At 38.2% G+C, this 18,225-nt stretch overlaps 1 protein-coding gene across 8 annotated transcripts in view; it reads right to left on the bottom strand.

The window, feature by feature from the left end:
• MAP7 (microtubule associated protein 7) overlaps positions 1-18,225 on the bottom strand; it is a 107,058-nt gene that overhangs the window by 46,042 nt on the left and 42,791 nt on the right. For all 8 annotated transcript variants that reach the window (XM_026844237.1, XM_026844234.1, XM_026844233.1 and 5 more), the window contains exons 2-3: positions 7,316-7,384; positions 2,042-2,119 (exon numbers count right to left, since the gene is read on the bottom strand). In XM_026844237.1, coding sequence (XP_026700038.1) covers positions 2,042-2,119; positions 7,316-7,384 — 147 coding nt within the window. The remainder of the gene's footprint in view (positions 1-2,041; positions 2,120-7,315; positions 7,385-18,225) is intronic.

Below are 18,225 nucleotides of genomic sequence, written 5' to 3' on the forward strand. Positions count from 1 at the left end.
CAGTGAAAGCCACATCTATTACAGCACAGTGGAACCTGAAACAAATTAAAGCGTGAGAGTAAACAAAAAGGGAAAAAAAATAGGTCTCAAATCAACCCTCCTGTAACATCAGAACACCGACTAATAAACATTACATTGGTACTCCACGTGATCTCAACAGAAGGTTCTAACAACTTAATTTTAATGAAAAGACGGATAATGTGACCTCCTGCAGTTCAAGCTGCTGAAAGTACAAAATGGAATTGTTAAAGATTACTACCAGTTCTACAGTACCTACAGAACCAAACACTACCTTTTTTTTGGGAGCAGAAAATAATTCCACTTGAGGTGTGACTGAAGTTCTCAACTTCAGCTTAAAAAGAAGCCTTTACTAAACTCAATCAATCCCCTGAATCAAAAGGAGAGGAATTCAGTTTAAATTCAACTTAATTCCATAAAAAAAGAATTCCTTCCTTCAGTTGCTTTACTGTTGCATGGCTGATGTCCCAGTATTACCAAAATCCAACTCTAATTTTCAGTGAGACACTTTTATATAACAACATTATACAATGATGTTTAAGATAGACAGCTTCAGCATTTCTTTGCTATGGTTCACATGACATGACTGACTGATTATCTAGGTTCCGCACTAAAAAAAAAAATGGAGCTTGCATGTCATTGTAAAAATCATTGCTTTGCTGTACTGGAACACAAATCTCAAGAGACAGCTCCTAACTCATAATGGTAGCTGACAAATATACAGATGAAAGTACAACACAACTTTCAGTTTTCTTGTTAGTTCAAAATAATTCTTCATGCAATAACACACAATACACTCATACATCATGAGGATATGCAGAACTCTCCCATTTAGGAATGAAAATTCCATGTCAATTTTTAAAAAACCTTACCCTTTGATGTTGCTTTTAAAATATGTCACACAAAATAACACGTTTCTCAGAACTCATGTTCTTCCAGTAACATTTATTTATCAATAGCTAGAAAAATCAGAAACTTAGGGAAAACTTAAGGAAAACATCTCTCTCTTCACTTGAGTAAAGCATTGCTACTACACAAGGATCAAACCTGAAAAAAACCAACCATTTGAGACATGGAAGTGTCATCTATGACTAATTAAAATGGGCCAGTAACCTCCATTTGCTCTGGAACCTGAAGAAACTAAGCCTATACATACCATCAACCTCAACTCCAGAACCAGCTTTTTACGGACTGGCAAACACCCTGTCACGTCATCCCCTTGAGCAAGCCACAACCAAAGCTCTCCTTTTCCCCTCCAGCACAACCATAGTGATTCATGCATAGCTAGTACAATGTTATAAAGGTGCTGTAAAGAAGGAAGGATATTAATGTTATTAAGACCTAGATGGCAATAAATCATGGCTCTCTGGGTTAGAAAAAGCAGCATAACTCTGGCTGGGGTTATGATACAGTTCTACAAACTTATGTAAGCTAGGAAATGGAAATAAAGAACTTCTGTTTCTCAAGCCGTAAGGACAATGCAGCATCCAAAGAAATTAGGGTGAACATGTAAAAAAAAACCAAAACCCAACCTCCCAATTGCCACAGAAAGTTGTTGCAGCCAAACATACAAATAGTTTTCAGAAAGCCATCAGTTCGGCTTCACATAATTCTGTAATTCTCTCACCACCACATAGTACACTGCCCATCACTAGCTGCTTGTTAAGTAACATTCACCTTTACTATTCACTTGAACAGTATTATACATGCTCATGCACGTGTGACATTTTATAAGATAATTGAGCACAGCTATTTGACACCTGATAAAGATTTTATCTGAAAAAAAAGTTTATACATAAAAATTCAAATCATGCATTGGAGACACATTCTGCAATTCTATTTTATGGCAATAACTAATACATTCAACATGTTAAGTAGTCTAATCTTAATTCGCAAGATATTCTAAAACTTTAAAATTCCATTAGTGAAGCTTCCTTGCACAATTTAAGAAATCAGCCCATTTTTCATAGATTCACAAAAGTAATGTGACAGGTATAGCAATGATGAATTGAATAGGCCTTACCTAACTGTTTTTCTCGTTCTTCTCTCCTTTCTCTAGCAAGCCGTTGCCTGTCATCAACCTTTAGTATTGTTGGATGATCTGCAAATGGAGGGAGGGGGAAAACATCAGGCATATAGCATAAAATCAAAGAGTATCATAAACAAGCTTTTAGGGGAATGACCATTAAACAACTCTAGGTCATCTACTTTCAAAACAGATCACATTTCCAGAAATCCACCTTATGGAAAAAAAGGAACAATTAAAAAAATATTAATGCATTCTAATTATCAAGATGTAAAACACTCCCAAAGAATGGACTAAGTTGTAACTCTGAATTCCAAGCAAGACTGCTACCTGTACAACCCAGGAAGAAGTTTTGTGTTGTTTCCAAGCCTATAACAACGTGATTGCTTGAGAGCATTCTGACAAGATACCATCTATTATTCCATAATCTCTCTCCAAAATGCATCCACAGGAACTTCTATTATAATGCAGTACCCTCTTCCCACCACTATTGCCTCAAAAAAACAATAAGCCTTATTTCTTGAGACTGAAGCAGCTAAGTACCCAAGCAAAACAGACTAGATCAACACTGTAGCAGTTCTAGTTGAGCTTCTGAAGATAGCATGATACTGATCTCCATAGATGTTTGTGCACACATGTGTTGAAAGCTCTGGCAAACCCATTAACACAGTGTATCACATGCATGGACTGGTAACCAGTAAAGTAAATGATAGTTCCCTCAACTATCCTTATAGATTGAAAGTTAGACACGACTGGCCACTTGGATCACAGCAGTAAGACTAAGGATAACATGAAAAATCTGTGTCAGAGCTCAGGCTTGACTAAAAAAAATTCAGGCTTGGTTAGAAAAACATCACTTGCTCAGTGAGTTCTCCAGAAGACAACAAAAGGCTAAACATCCTACTTCCAGCCTCAGCAGTGGAGCTGTTCCAGACAAAAAGGAAACAAAATCCAAGTTACCAATTCATCTCCACATGCTGACAAAACTAATTTCCTATTCATCCTTAGCCTGATCTGTTAAACCTGGAAAGCTGTTAATTTTATGCTTTTTCCACTAGCACTGAAAAAGTCTTCTTTGAATAAAAACACAAGTAAACAAAAAACCTCACAGAAAAATAAAAAAGATTTCTGGGTATAAAGAAATGGTCTGATTTATTTTAGTATTGAGGGGAACTCAGTTTTTAAGTATTTTAAGATAAAGAACTACCTAGGTTACTGACACCATGGAAGTGCACATAAAAACAAGACAACAGATCCTTTTTGTTATTTGGTGCAAATACACAAGTAAGCAATTTGTAAAAACATGTAAAGTCAGCCTGTTTGTGTATAGACTGCACACCTATAGAAAAAAGTTACTAGCAAGACAATACAACGGGTCATAAAAATGAACTTAAAGATATTTGCAAAAATAAATCCTTAAGTAAGGATGTGCTGGACAGATTTTGAACAGTTATTTGACTTAGACAAAAAATCAGTGATGTGCAATTCATATTCTAACAGAAGTTTCTTCATCAGGATGACAACATTTCTGGGATGTACGAGTTCACTGACGACTAGCTTCAGTTTAATTATGTTTGAACTAGATAGTGAAAAACTATCACCTCAACAACAGTCAGAGACTACAGCCCCAATTAATGGCATTAATAGCAATACAAAGTAAGAGCTGCAAGGAGAAAACCTATTTAACAGTTCATAGTAAGAATAACATTCAAACATGATAGCCCCGATGAAAAGGGCAACAAGTGAACAATTCACCAGCAAAGACAATCCACCACCCAGTTACAGATCAAACCTTTATGGTTGGTTGAATAGCACACAGTGCTGCCATTTATTAAACTATGCCTAGCCATGCCACTGCATATATTGGTCCAATGTACGGTGTAGATTAACGTTTGCCTGATGTTAAGAAGTGTGCTGACTTGCATGTAGTCTCTTCAGCATACTGACACACAGGTCAAAAGGGTAATAATATTCCTTCTCTCTCGTGACTGACACACAAGATTCAAAAAACGTGAATTTCTGTAGCATGAGTAATTAGTGTGAGTGGAATAATACACATCCACTATGAATTCCCCTGGAAAACAAGGATTCCCTTCAAGGGCTGAGCAAAGTCAATGTAACATCGAGTTGACAGAGAATGATGAGACACTGGGGACTAACGTAAAATCTTGCTTCTTTCAGAATGTACTATTCTCCTTCCAGGTTAGGTTTTTGGGTTGGGTTGGGTTTTTTTTTTTTTGTTCTTGAGAGACTTCCCTATCAGGGAGCAGCAGCATTTCTACAGAGGCAGAATGGTTACATGGACAGGCAAACTGAAAAGGGTTCCCAAAAGAATTCCTAATTATAAGCAATGGAAGGAATAAAATAAATTTTTAAAGCTGCCCTCTGCCATTCTGTTTGAAGCTATCCAATTATTTTTTTTTGTATCACCACCTGATAGTGTTCACACCTGCACACACACAGAGCCCCTCTCCCAACACCGCAGGATGTTAGAACAATTCTAAAGAATTTACATTAAGTTGCAGGCTATGCAGGTCTTCAGTAACAAGCTATTTTGCATACATTTGGAATCACAAAGAGCTAAATCAATATTGGCACAAAGATGGGGATAACACTTTTGTAGCAGGACCAGCATTGCCTTTGCTCTACTACAAGCTGGAGCATACATTACTGGTGCATTACTGTTAAGAAAAATGTCTTTTCTATGCCTTGAAAATGATCCTTCACAGTTTGGCTGCAAGCCCAACCTCCAAAAACTGCATTCTGAATCCAGCTGATCTGCTGACACACCCAGTACATAGCTTCAATAGCTTCATGTTGAGCAAAACAAGAAAGTTCACTGGGCCTGCACGCCATTTCATTTCTCATGTCTCTGCTGATTAACAACCCACCAGGCAAGTACCTGGGGGATTGCCACTACTTCTTATTCAGTAGGAATACCAGGACACACACGCAAGCTACTTTGTCCTCTCTCTTGCTTGTATTCATCATCAGGCAAAGCTTTAAGTAGCTGCACAAAGAGATGGTAAACATAATTTGCAAATCCTACAAGAATTCCTTAATTCTTACAGAAATAATGGGGCATATGCAAACCCTTACAGAGAACACCCTAGGAAGACCCACATACTGCTGTAGAAGTTGCAGTCTGGTTAGGATGTAATGCATGTGAACTCACTATCTATTTCACTACACTTACGTAACATACAGATGCTTAATATTATGCCTGAGAGGGATAATATTAGAGATTTAAAAAAACCCATAGCTGTATAAAGGGGAAATTAATGTTGTAGCTATTGCTAGAAATTATGCCTTAAAAACTACATATGAAAACAGTATTTTTCTATAAACAACACTTACTTGAGTTCGAAGTTATTTTTAAGAATTTACTAGTTCATTTAAAAGACCTTAGAACAGTATTTTGCAGAAACTCAGCATAGAAATGTCAGTCATTTTAGGTTCCTAATTCTATTAACAAAAGGAAAACGCAAGCTTTTCAAATCTTCTACATAATTACGAACTCTTAAGCACAATTGACATTTGTACAAATTAGGTTGTAATTTTGTTAAATCAGTAATTGTCATATATATTTACTACATATGGCCAGTTTCTGCGGCTCAGAGAAGTATCTGCTGCACTCGATGTGACTTCAAAAGTCAGTCTACTACTATTCACTGCCACCTATAATCCTCTCAAATCTTGTCTCACAAATGGCTTCCTTTCTGCCCTTGATTCCTAGGGTGCTAACCTCTTATACTAAAGAAACTAAAAGGGATATCAAGTTGCAAAAAACAGCCAGTGTGTATGTTAGTTCACCAGGGGTGCTGCAGGGAGAAAGAAATGTAAGCCACAGCCTTATTTGAAAAGATGCACTGCTTGGATCTCAAATTCTCTTCCCTTTAGCTCACTTTGCACTGCCATGCACACAGAGTTGCCTTGGCCTCCTAATATTTCATCAGCCTGCAGACACCTTCCAGACAATAATGATGATGTTTATAGTTACAGCTGTCATTCCTGCTGCAAACTCTTTGGTTTTTAACCAAAACAGTTTGACACAAAATTAATCTTCAATCTAAAGAAAACAACAACCAATGCCTCCAAACAAACCAAACCCAAACCACCAGCTCTCAAGAACTCTCTCCAACACTGACTCTCACCAGCTCAGTGCAGAGCTAAACCCTGCACACATGCTCTCTCCAGCTCCAGGAATTTTGTAATCCTTTCTACACACCAGCATAGATGATGGTAACACAGGAGCAGCTACACCACCTTCTGAGAAAGGAAAACTGGGATTGAATTACTTCAGGTTAAAGTGGATACAGAATGCTGTCCAAAGCCAAGAGTTCTGGTTTTGCCATGGAAGTGGGTAATGTTATCTCCATTCTCTCCTTTTTTTCCCATTGTCCTTCTGATTGAGAGCAGCCGTGAATACTGTGCTTTGTGCTGGACCCAGAACTGCCCAGCAGAGCATGTGAGGTGTCATCTGAACACACACACCACTGAGATTGCTACCCTCTGGGGATGTAGGCTAAAGGTACCCAGTTTGGAGACAGAGAAGAGTCTGCTGATAAAAAACAGCAACCGAGCTGCCAAGCCATCAAGGAATTGAAAAGGGGGTGCTCACAGTATGCCTAGTGCTCAGCAACACAAACACCTATGCTTCCTCAGGCACCTAAACAAGATCATTATTAGCTGCATATTTTAAGCTTGGGTACCTGAACTGCAATACGGGCAAATTTAGATATTTAAGTGCTCTTCTAGATCTTGGTCTAAGCATGTAAGTGGAACAGACTCATGGCATCAAGGACTGCATTAAGCATTTCAGTACAGACACTTTCAACCATGTAAGTGAACAGTGAAATAAATCCATGCAATGTACCAATCAGGTAAGCCCACTGTACAGAGCATAATACAGAATATGACATGCTTTGTGTTAAGTGAAGAAATATCTGAACAGAAGCGCATTCATATAAAGCTGTAAGACTGCCTACAGCAGATAATTCTCATGCAAGCACAGATTCAAGTGTAGTGGCTTCTGTCGCCTTATCTCGCTTCACAACTCTCATGCGTAATCTGTACTAAAAGTATTTTTTTTCAGTTTTGCTTCTTTGCAAACAGAGATTCCAGCCTAAGTAAATATGAACAGTCATTGATATCAGCCTTGACCAAAACAGTAAGACCATCAATATTTCAAAAATTCTTAACACAACAGCTGTTTTTCATACACCATTGAGGCAAACAGCATTATAACATAAAGCATGTGGAATGGCGTACCTGGTTTAGTTCCGGTGTTGCTTTGTCCTGAAGGGACTTTCTTGTCTTGTATTTTAGAACCTTCAGGTGCTAAAATAAGGAAGAAATGGAAGGAGATTGGTTAACTATATTACTACACAACAGCTCAACCACTTTATTATAATGCAACTTAAACATTGCCAAACTCCCTTTAAAACCAGAACGTTCAGAAATACCACTTTATAATACCATTCCACACCATTTTGCATAGAAAAACCCCTGAAGGTTACACAGAAGACACTGAAGCCGCAATACAACTTCCCTGTTCAAGTCGAAGGGAGAGCCACAAGAAGATTCCATTTTAACAATGTTGGTTTTAATCAGGTGTATGATTCATTTTTCCATGCTGTGCTAATTTTATACATGCAGCTAATTTTTCTTCCTTCTCAGTGATGCTTTGGAAACCACTACTTCCAAAGAACAGCAGCCTTTAATTTTTTATTTTTAAAAAATTTAATTTCCCTTGGAGGAAGCTGGATTAATCACACTGAAACTCAAGTTAGGGGTAATAACAGAATGAAACTGCAGAGTGACTTTGAAGAAGCAAACGTTCAAAGATGTTGCAATGTCTGGATGCAATGAGGAAACTGTGTTGCTAAAGGTGACTTGCAGATCCTAGGCTTCTAAGGATATGGTACAAGATACTGGTAAAAACTTCACACACTCTTTACAAATTACTAACACACGCATTATGCAGAATGGAAGAGAGGACAATTTATGATCTGAATGAAATCTAACAGAGGATATATTCCCATCATTTTCTATAGACTCATTTTTGATCAGACCCTGTCAGTCTACAAATAGGTAATTCTAGGGGTCTGAATGCCCTTTCAACAATTCTTTATAAAGAAAAAATCACAAGATTAATTATTGTACTTCAAATCACAACCATATCCTGGGCTCAGCATCTATTTATAATTGAAAGCCAAGCCAGGAAATTAAATGCCATGATTTTCTAATCTTACTACTCAATCCTTATGTCCAAGAGCTCTGCTATAGGAGTGTTTGAGTCCAGAACAAGCAATCCGGGAAGAGCCTAAAGACAGACTGTAAGAATTCTAAGAAACCTTCCACAGACAGCTTGAAAGTATTTGCAAGCAAGGATAAAAAGACAGTTTATTGATACATAAAGCTTAGGAGAGGGAAAAACCCCTCCAATTAATTTAAATTAAATATCACTAGAAATGAAAGTTGGAAAAAAATTGAGTAATCACTCCAGCTTTAAAAGATAAACAAGCATTACTGTATTACATGCACATTAGAAAACATAATTTTAAAAAAATTTTTCAGAAGGCTCCAAGCAATTTCCTGTGGTTGTCAGCTTTAATATATACTCAGGCCTCAGTGCCTCAGCAAGTTCATTCCCCTCATGGCCTGACAAAAGTCTTTCTTTTCCCTTCACCTCCTTCTGCAAGCATGTTTCAGGATGAACATAAAGGATAAAAGGGAGCAGGAGGAACCTATTTGACACTTACTGCACCTTTTTTGCAGAGGGGAGGCAGGTGAGGGAAACAGAAAAATAGTGCTGATCAAATGTTTAGTATTCAAGAGCAATATTTTGCTGAGATCAGTGTTCAAAAAATCATCTCACAAAAAAAAAAAAGTGTGAAATTTTAAATAATTGTCAAAAAAAGACACTTCTGTCCCCGATATCTGTATTAAGTCTCTTGTGATCAATGGAAGTAACTACTGTTGAACTTAACAAATATTGATTCCAAATCACAAGAAAAATTGTCACACCTTAAAGACAGACCAACAAAAGATTTGAGTATTTTGCCATTTTAAGGGCGCCATACAAAGGTTTAGTTTGACCTGCAGGTAGATGGACAAATTTTTGGCAAGATAATTTGAGCACCACTGAACACTTGCACCTCCAGGCTTTGCAGGATCTACCATTATCAAAACTCATACTTTCTCCTCTCAGTGTTCCAAATGGCTAGTACTAAGTCTGAAAAAAATATGGTTTATTCACCAAAGTGCATTTAAACTCTTTATATCTTACTACCATGTAAACTTTAGTGGGGGGAGGTAAAACAGACTTTCCTCCTGCTCAAATTAGCCATTTAGAACATTCTCAGAAAAAGTCCTGCTGTAATGCATGGGGAACCTACATCATGATTCCCACCAGCCTTGCCTAGGGCATCATACAGAAGAGGAAACTATTATCAAGTAGTAAAAAAATTGTTTCTGAGCATTAATGAGAGCACTGATCTGCTAGCTTCAGCACAAGTTTCTTCAGCACAAGTTTCTTCACATCTCTCATACAGTGCACACGCATTATTCAAGTATTGCACCATGGGATCACTCAATACTCCATTAACTTCAAAACAATGGTTTAAATACCATCCAGATAAATACACTTAGAGCCTTGATACACAGAGTAATATTTTTTGCCATATTGCTTCTTGCCTGACATTTCCTTGGAATATTTTGTGACACAGTATGAGTGTACATTCATATGACCACTCATATGACAAGCGATGAAAAGAACAGATGGCACAAGCATGAATTTTAATATTGCTGGGTATCAAACAGGAATTGGCACAAGTATTTAGTAACTACTGTAGGTGTGCTCCCACATAAAATACCTCTTGCTCTAAAACGGATACAGATTAATCAGAGCACTAAACATTTGAAATCCAAATCTAAATATTGACAGCACCGGTTCCAGCAAGACTCAATAACCTAGCACATGCCAGGAAAGACATCGTTCAACTACCTAATACTTGCCTGCTACTTAGCTTGAACCACTACCTTTACATGGAGGGAATAAAAGTTGCATAAAGAAGTGTTAAAAATAAGAGGATATTTTCTTCTCCTCTAGTTACACATGCCTGCATGAAATGCCTAACTGCAAGTATGTAAATTTAACTAAGCAATAAAAGCCCAGACATACTAAAAATGCAAATCTGTCAGATGATGTTAAGATATGTGCTACTGATTACTGCTTAAAAGGATAGAACTTCAACTTTAAGGCAGCTTCTGAGGATTAAAATGGAAGTGTGAAACAATACTGTGAACAATACATTCCTTTGGCAATACAAGTTAAATACCCAAGTTAAAATGGATTTTTGTATTGCCTAAATACCTCAGTATATACAAGTATCTAACTGAATCACAGAAAACAATGGAAAGAATCCAAACAAAGTTACTATATCTTCATTTTGTAATAGTAAACAAAGAAACGTCACCTAAAATTTTATTACTTTAGGTCATATACTTGTGAATTTAGAAGAAGTTACATCTGCAAAATAAACTGGAGGATAACATCACCAAAGCAACATAAAGGAGTCTGCTGCCATCCTAATATGTGCACTACATTATTGTATTTTGGTCTTTTAATAATGTAGCATGGTCTATAATAAGACCCTGAGTGGGAATCAAAAGATACTTGGCTCCTCTCAGCTCTGCCATCACTATATGGCATAGTATGAAACAGAAAACAAGACCTCAGATTTTCTATCTGGAAGCAAGGAAAAAAAGGAAGAGGAAAAAAAAAAAAAAGAAAAAGATAGGTACTGCTACAAAATACATATGCATTTGTAAACATAGAGCTCTGAAGTAAAACCAGTTGCAGCACAGAATTCACTATTTAAACATTTCAGAGGCAGAGCTGAAAAGGATGCATAAGGCTGACCAGTGCTAGGGAGGATCTCTGTAGGTTCAGCTTTTAGTTTTACCTTGAACCAAGGCAAGTGCAAAACTGGCAGGTTATTCCTAAAATCCAGTTTTGTGATGGAAAATAATTCTATTTACAAATCTATGATTGGTTCTGCTATGTCTATGTGTTCACAGACAGGTTTAATCAATGCTTCTATTACTAGGATGAGTACAAGCTCTAGAAGGACTGATAAGCAATTTACCCCATTTCCCATTATAATTACATACAGTCACTTCCCACAGCAGCTAATATTCCTTGTCTCAAGTACCTGTACCAAAGCCTACTTTCTAAAAGGTAAAAAAAAAAAACAAACAAAAAAACGTGAGAAGTACTGAAGAAAAGCCGTTCCATGATCAGTATCTGTCAGATAGACTGTAAGGTTATTAATGGCATTTTTTCTAAGGTGTTCCTCTTCAAGTAAAGGAATCAGCTATCCTCAGCTTCTCCAAAGAGGTCTGCATGAGCAGAAACAGGAATTACTAGCAAAGGGAAGCAAAGCAAGTGCAAAGAGAAACTGCATCATAAAAGGTGCAAAGCTGCACAAAAGTCTCATAGGAAACCTTGAAAAAGAACTATAAGGTTTTAGTGCTTCTTTACCTGCCAGGTAAACTGTGGTCAAATCTGGCTTGAGAGACTAGCAAAACAGCACATCCAAATGGAAAAGCCTAAGATGTAGAGCCCAGGCCTGAGAGGATGCCCTGGAAAGCAGGAAGAACATTCACCCAGACCTTGGAAAAAACACAGAATGCCAAGCAAACACTGAGCTGGGAAGTGTCACACCAGCATTTTGACAGGCTTTTTAAAAAAGCACAAGAGCTGTGCAGATTACAAGCATTTGCTTTTCAGACTATGGCAAATCAAGTGCATGTTTGCACAACATAAACCAGCTATCCCCAGAGAGGTGAACAGCAAACCGGACAATCTTAAAGCCCTGTTCAGTTGAGGAAGGACATTGGCCACAGGACAGAGGCAGCTACACTACCAGGTCTCCACTTCCAGAAGTGGAATCATTAACAGATGCAATGCAGTGGGAAGGAGCACTTAGAGACCACAAGCAAAAGATGGTGCGTGGCCCCCGTGTCAGGGTCAGGACATACACAGCAGCCCCCACAGAACTGCACCCTAGCAAACAACTGAAAAAAGGAACTGTACAAGGGCTGCGCAGCAGTGGATGGAAGCAGAAGCACAGGTCAGCCCAAGGCATGCAGACAGTTATGTCTCGGTGTGCTGAGCAGCAAAGAGGAGAGACCACATTTCAGTTTCTTGCTCTTAATTCCACAATAAGAGAGAGAAGTATTAAAGAACAGCCAGGAGGAAAAAGAAATAGCTACGACAGAGGAGGAGGAACTAAAGGGAAAAAAGAAAAAAAAAATAAATCTAGCTATTCTGTCCCTGCCACTTGTCAGCTAATCCCCCCATTTTGACTGAACAGCTGCTTAAAAGCCAAAGAATGCCAGGGGATGTGTGTTACCTGATAGAGAAGCCATCAGAAGTGACAACTGGAACAAACTAGTGCCTCAGTTAAGAAGTGTTGCTGATACACAACAGAGGAAATCCAGCATTAAATTGGGAAATTAAAACAGAGTTAACTGAGAACTATTATATTCTTTACTCCTTAGCATCCAGTCCTGCTACCCCAACTACTTCCTTATGAACATTGCTCCAACAAACAAAATCCCACTCTTTAGTTCACATGCTTATTTTATATAGCCTGATATACAAAATGTAAAAATGCATAGTTTAAACTAGTCAAAAATAAGCAGAAAATACAGCCTCCTAGGACTGTTTAAGCAAGAATGAAGAAGTGGGGCTATCCTAGGCATTTTTGGCTGACTAGCATATCATTAAAATTGGAGGTATTGCTGTGCTGGGTGGAGTGTGTTTAAAGTGCAGATACTGACAGGTTATTAGCTTAAATACAGAATCACATTAAGACCAAAATCCTAAATACCTGACTTGGAATAAGAATCTGAGCATTCATCAACTGGCTGTTCTGTTCTAAAGCAACACCACGGAACTTCAAGACTAAAAAGAGTCTCTCTAATGGCAAAACTGGAGTGTTTACCTTACTAACAAATTTATGTGAGCCATGGTCCAGGGGCTGAATACAGGGAAAACAAAGTTCAACATAAATAAAAGCTTTCTCATTGCTTGTGACTTTTGCCTTTTCTTACATTCACTGTTATAAGACTTTGGTAATATATACACATGTAAAAGCTACTCTCCATATTTACAGTAAAATATATCTTGCAAGTCTTTAGCATTTCTTATTCTTTGTATTATCAAAAGTGTCCATATATATATACACTTAGACAAACAATATACTAAGCAATATTTTAGTGCCATTTTTTGCTCTAGAGTTAAGTACTGCATTCATTCCATACTTGCACTTCATACATATCTTTTACTTGTATTTTAAAATTGGAAGCTTGGGAAGAAAGGACAGTGATCTTTCCAGAGATAAATAGGTTTGAAAGTCCTATGCCTGGCCAAAAATTACTGAGATGCATACAGCTCAGCTGATGGATAAAAAGGTAAAAAACAAGCAGCTGGATGTTTAATATTAAAATCTTCAGAGTAAGTCAGGATAAAGTTATGATCTGATTTCCTCTTCAGAAATGTGGGAGGCAGTAAGTCTTAAAAAATACACAAGAAAAAACCCACATATGCACTCATTAAAGACTACAGTTTTCACAAAATCTACTTGTCAACAACCCTGAAACTACTCCTCAAGAAGAGCTTGGGGAGAAGCGGCCTGGCAACCCGTTTCAACACAGCTGGAGACAACATTTTCTGGTATTGCTGCACTGTAACTGGAGGTTGGACTGACCTTGGACACACCACCTTCCTTATACTGCTGGTTCTGAGCTGAACACTGAGTCAAGGCTACTCTTTGCTTTCATTTATTCACTGTGTAAGCACACTCTGGAGCCCTAATCTTGTTCAGGAGTCGATGTACTTTTTAATAAAATTATTATAAAACCAGTGCTTTGTGTGTAACAAAATTACACTGCAACTAGTACTAGCTTTGCTTTTGTAAACTCTCATGCACAAATACATAAGTTACCAAAGCAAAGTCCTTCAAAATGACATAGCAAGAAAATTTTTACTTTTGGCTAACACATGCTACAATATGATGATGCCGAGAAGCATGGAGATGGATCAAGTTGAGAGATGCAAACACAAAAGCTTGAACACAAAACTGAACCCTCTCATTTGCTCATCACTGAAACTCATTGGTACATACTGATCAGAAAAGTTGTGCCTGAGATGTTTACTCTGACACTTGAACAGTGCAGGAACACAGGAACTAAGCATGAGCATTTTATTCATATTAAACATCTCCTCCTTTTCTCCTACTTTGTAACAACTTAAAACTTTCCTTCCCTGCAGGAAGTAATAAATGGTGGCCTGAGGGTTGCTGCTGGCCTCCAAAGAGCAAGCAGCCTACCAACAGTAAGTGCCTAGCCACACACCATTCTGAAGCAGGCTTCATCCTTTAAAAATCTTGCTGCAGAGCCCTTCTTATGCAGCAGATATGCTGGCCTGGTACCAGCAGAGGCTCCCTGAGCAGCTGCTGAGGACAGGAGCAAAACAGCACTGTAAGAAACACCTACTCTGTCACTATGGAAAAAGAGCTTCCTGGTATCTCAAGGAAGGCTCAGAGACTGGTTCAACAGAAAGTTCAGTTGGGAGGATCAGAAGTACTGGGGGTGAGCTCAGAAATCAAGATTTTTTAGTACAGCAGGATGGGAAAGCAAGAGAAGTATCTGGAGATGGGAAGACTGTAGGACTAAGTTGCAGAAGGGACAAGAAGAGAATCAGAGGATTCCAACAGGAAGGGAGTCCTGCGTTGATAATAACATGCATTTTGCAGCACCTTGGTCACAAGAGATGTGAGCTTTTTCAGGAACAGAGGAACCAAAACACTCACGGTGCACTGGCTTTCTTTCAGGTTAATCCTTTGGGGAAGAGCATGCAGATCAGAGCAGAAACAAAGCATCAGGACGGAAAGTCCACACTCTGCACACTTACTGTCAAGCCTCCTCCAGTCCACTCGAAAAAACCCCAAGCCCTCTTAAAAGCCCTGGTGTAGATGGTTCATAAAGAGACACTACAAAGATTTCCCTAACAGAGCTACCATTTCAGAAGAAAAATAGGAACACATCTAAACTAACATTGTCAGGCTTCTTAATTTAAACACTTCAGAAAAATGTTAGCAGAATGGGTATGGCTACACCGTTAGAGCTCCAATCAAAATCCTTTTGTAGCGAAATGTTCTAATGAGAAACACTGACAAAATTATTTTTAAAAGATTTATAAGGTTCTGCCTATTACTATAGCAGTGCAGCAGTAAGAACTGCAAGGTGTGCAAACTCTCTAAAAGGCTTAGATCTAATGTCCTCCAGTGATTTAAAACTAAGATCTAGACTTCCATTTTGAAAGAATAAAGAGACACGGCTATTTTGGTTACATGTCAACACTCAGATTCTCTTGTTAAGGGAAGTAGGTCAAAGGAACTGTTGAGGGAACTAGGGGGAAGCAAAGAGTACTTGCAGACTATAGACCAGTTTTCTAATTTTAGTACAGGTAATAAAAGTCTTTCAGATATAAGCTTTTTGAAATTTTCGTCATTATCAAGTGGAAAATGCCTATTTTTTTAAAACAGTACTTGTGTGGTACATTTGCAGGTCAGAGGTTTCACTAAGAGTGACACAGTATCTATTCCATTTCTACTCACTAAAACAGTAAAGCAAAGCAAAGTTCATGCCTTATTTAAATACATCTATGAATTTACATAAAAATATTTTCAGTTCTTAGAAGCTTGAAGCTGAAGTACATATTTTCATACTTCCAATACTGTAGAACTCAAGGGTCTGGTTTGCAAATATAAATAAAGACATCAAGTTGCAGTGACCATCCCAGTCCTTGTCACAAAAGTTGCCATACAAAGCACTGTTACTAATGAATTCATCTCTGGTGTCCTGACTGAGCTTGGTAGATAGGAAAACTCATTAGCATTAGTGTTTACTACTCATGAAAAGGTACAGAAGTTGCCATTGATTTTATCATATTGTAGACTAGGAAGATAAACAGACTCTTTAAAACTGTCACAGCTATTTTAGCACTAAATTGTAAAACACTAAAAACAGGAACATAAATAGATTTCTTTGGAAACAATCCACAGATATAAAAATGGATTAAATATATAACTACAGGGAAAGGGACACTTTTTTTTAGATTAAAATTGTGTAACTGCTGTATTAGGAGATGCATATTTATAAAAGATTAGTTTTGGCTGACTATGTTGGCTTTAAAAAGCACTGCACCCTAAAATATTGAATAAAGTAGGAAAACATACTAAACTGATTGCCTTTGTAGGGAGAGCTCTTATGCCACTTAGAGTCTCTTAATGATGATAAAAGAAACACAATAACTGTAACAGCATTTACAGAGAAGCTTACACATTATTTCTTCTGGATAATTATATTGCATCATCTTACTGGAACGTAAAATGATATCAACATAAAAGAACCACTGGAAAAAAGGTCCCAGTTATCTGCTGAAAAAGCCTGTACTGTGAAGCAGTGGTTCTGCAGCTGACCAGAAGGCTGGCAAGCCCAGGCAGATACAGATGAGAGATACTAAAGGAAGCTTTTCAATTACACATCACCAGAATAAAGCTGAAATGCCACCAACTTGAGGGCATGCAGGGCAACCTCAGTTCCAGACACCCAGCATTTTGTGCTGTGCAACCTGTTTTAGGCCTTGTGCTGTTCAAACACCAAGACTGGTGCAACACTGCAACCTGCAGTGATTTATTTGTGACCTTGTTGTTGAAGGGCAAAACGTTTTCAGCCAAGGTGCCAGAGTACCAGCTGCATCTCCTCCTCAGACTTCTGACTGCTGCGGGCAGCATTTGCCACCACGATGTCAGACAGATCCCCCACATCCAGAATCTGTGTCAGTGTATTGTTGTAGCAGTTGTACGTGGAAGGTCACCTCAGAGATTATGAAATGGATCACGTGTACATTTTTATAGATGAAAAACTTTTCTGGACTTCAACTAGAGAGCTTGCTCCAAACTATGAGGTAATTCCTGTGAATATTTCCAAGTCACGATGAAGCTTACAGCTTACTACTGAGATCTGGAGAATCAGGTACAGACTAGTCTGCTTTCAATATCATACTGATCCCAAGGTCAGATTGCTTGATCTGGGGAGAACAACCTGAGTATTCATTATTTGATATCCTTGTTCAGAGGGCAAAATGATTGAAGCCCTTGAGTTCTACAAAAATACTGATAGCAACCGCAGTACAGTAAAGTGAATATGGGGATGGAAAGAAGAGGAAAAATGATACTTTGCTATACATTTCTCTATTAAGCAATTTAATCTTGAGATCTAAATGTTTTTAAAAACAAAGCAATCTCTTTGGTCTCAGATTTGCAATAAGAGGAGGTAATGCTTTCTCCCCCCAAAAGTAAAATAAAATAGAACATTCTTTTGATGCAATATGTATTTTTAACTGAGTATACCACAAGATGAACAATACTGATTAATTTAGAAGACTCCCAAACTGACACAGTGCCCCCTCCTTGCCAGCCCACTGACATACACAAGCCATCATATCCCTACTGAGATCAGTGCATACCCACGCTTTTGTCTATGCTTTCAACTCTTCCCAAATTTGTTCAGGCTGCACTAGTCTGACAGGGGTTAATGCCATGTGCACCGAGGTTCATAGCTACCATCCCAGTGACCTCATATTTAAGATACAGAGCAGGCCTGTAATGGTGGTGTTTTGGCCATTGCCACATACTGATCATTCAAAACCAAGGCACAACTCTTTCTCTCTCGGTAATTAATCCCTTTCTACAGTAACAGAGTGATCCTGTTGTCATATGGGGACATCCCCATATACACATACCATATTCAGGTGCAGGCTCTGGTGCCCTGTGCAAGAATAAATACTTGTTATCTTTACTGATATCTCATTTTGCTGAGCTTTGCTCAATAGGTGAGGTTTAGACCATAGAAAGCAATGTGAGGGTTTAGAACCACTTTTTTCTGTAGGGAGCAAATTCAGACAGGTACTAGCTTTTTGGACACTATGCAGAAGAGATAAATTTCATTTTTATGCTCTAATGATCTGTCTTTGATGCATAACTGTAGCCATACACTAAATTCTAGGATGCTTCTAGCATCCTCCTGTGGCCCCCCCGCCCCCC

Source organism: Athene cunicularia, assembly GCF_003259725.1.
Source record: "Athene cunicularia isolate RWA chromosome 3 unlocalized genomic scaffold, athCun1 chr3_part1, whole genome shotgun sequence".
In the NCBI taxonomy this organism is placed as follows: Eukaryota; Metazoa; Chordata; class Aves; order Strigiformes; family Strigidae; genus Athene; species Athene cunicularia.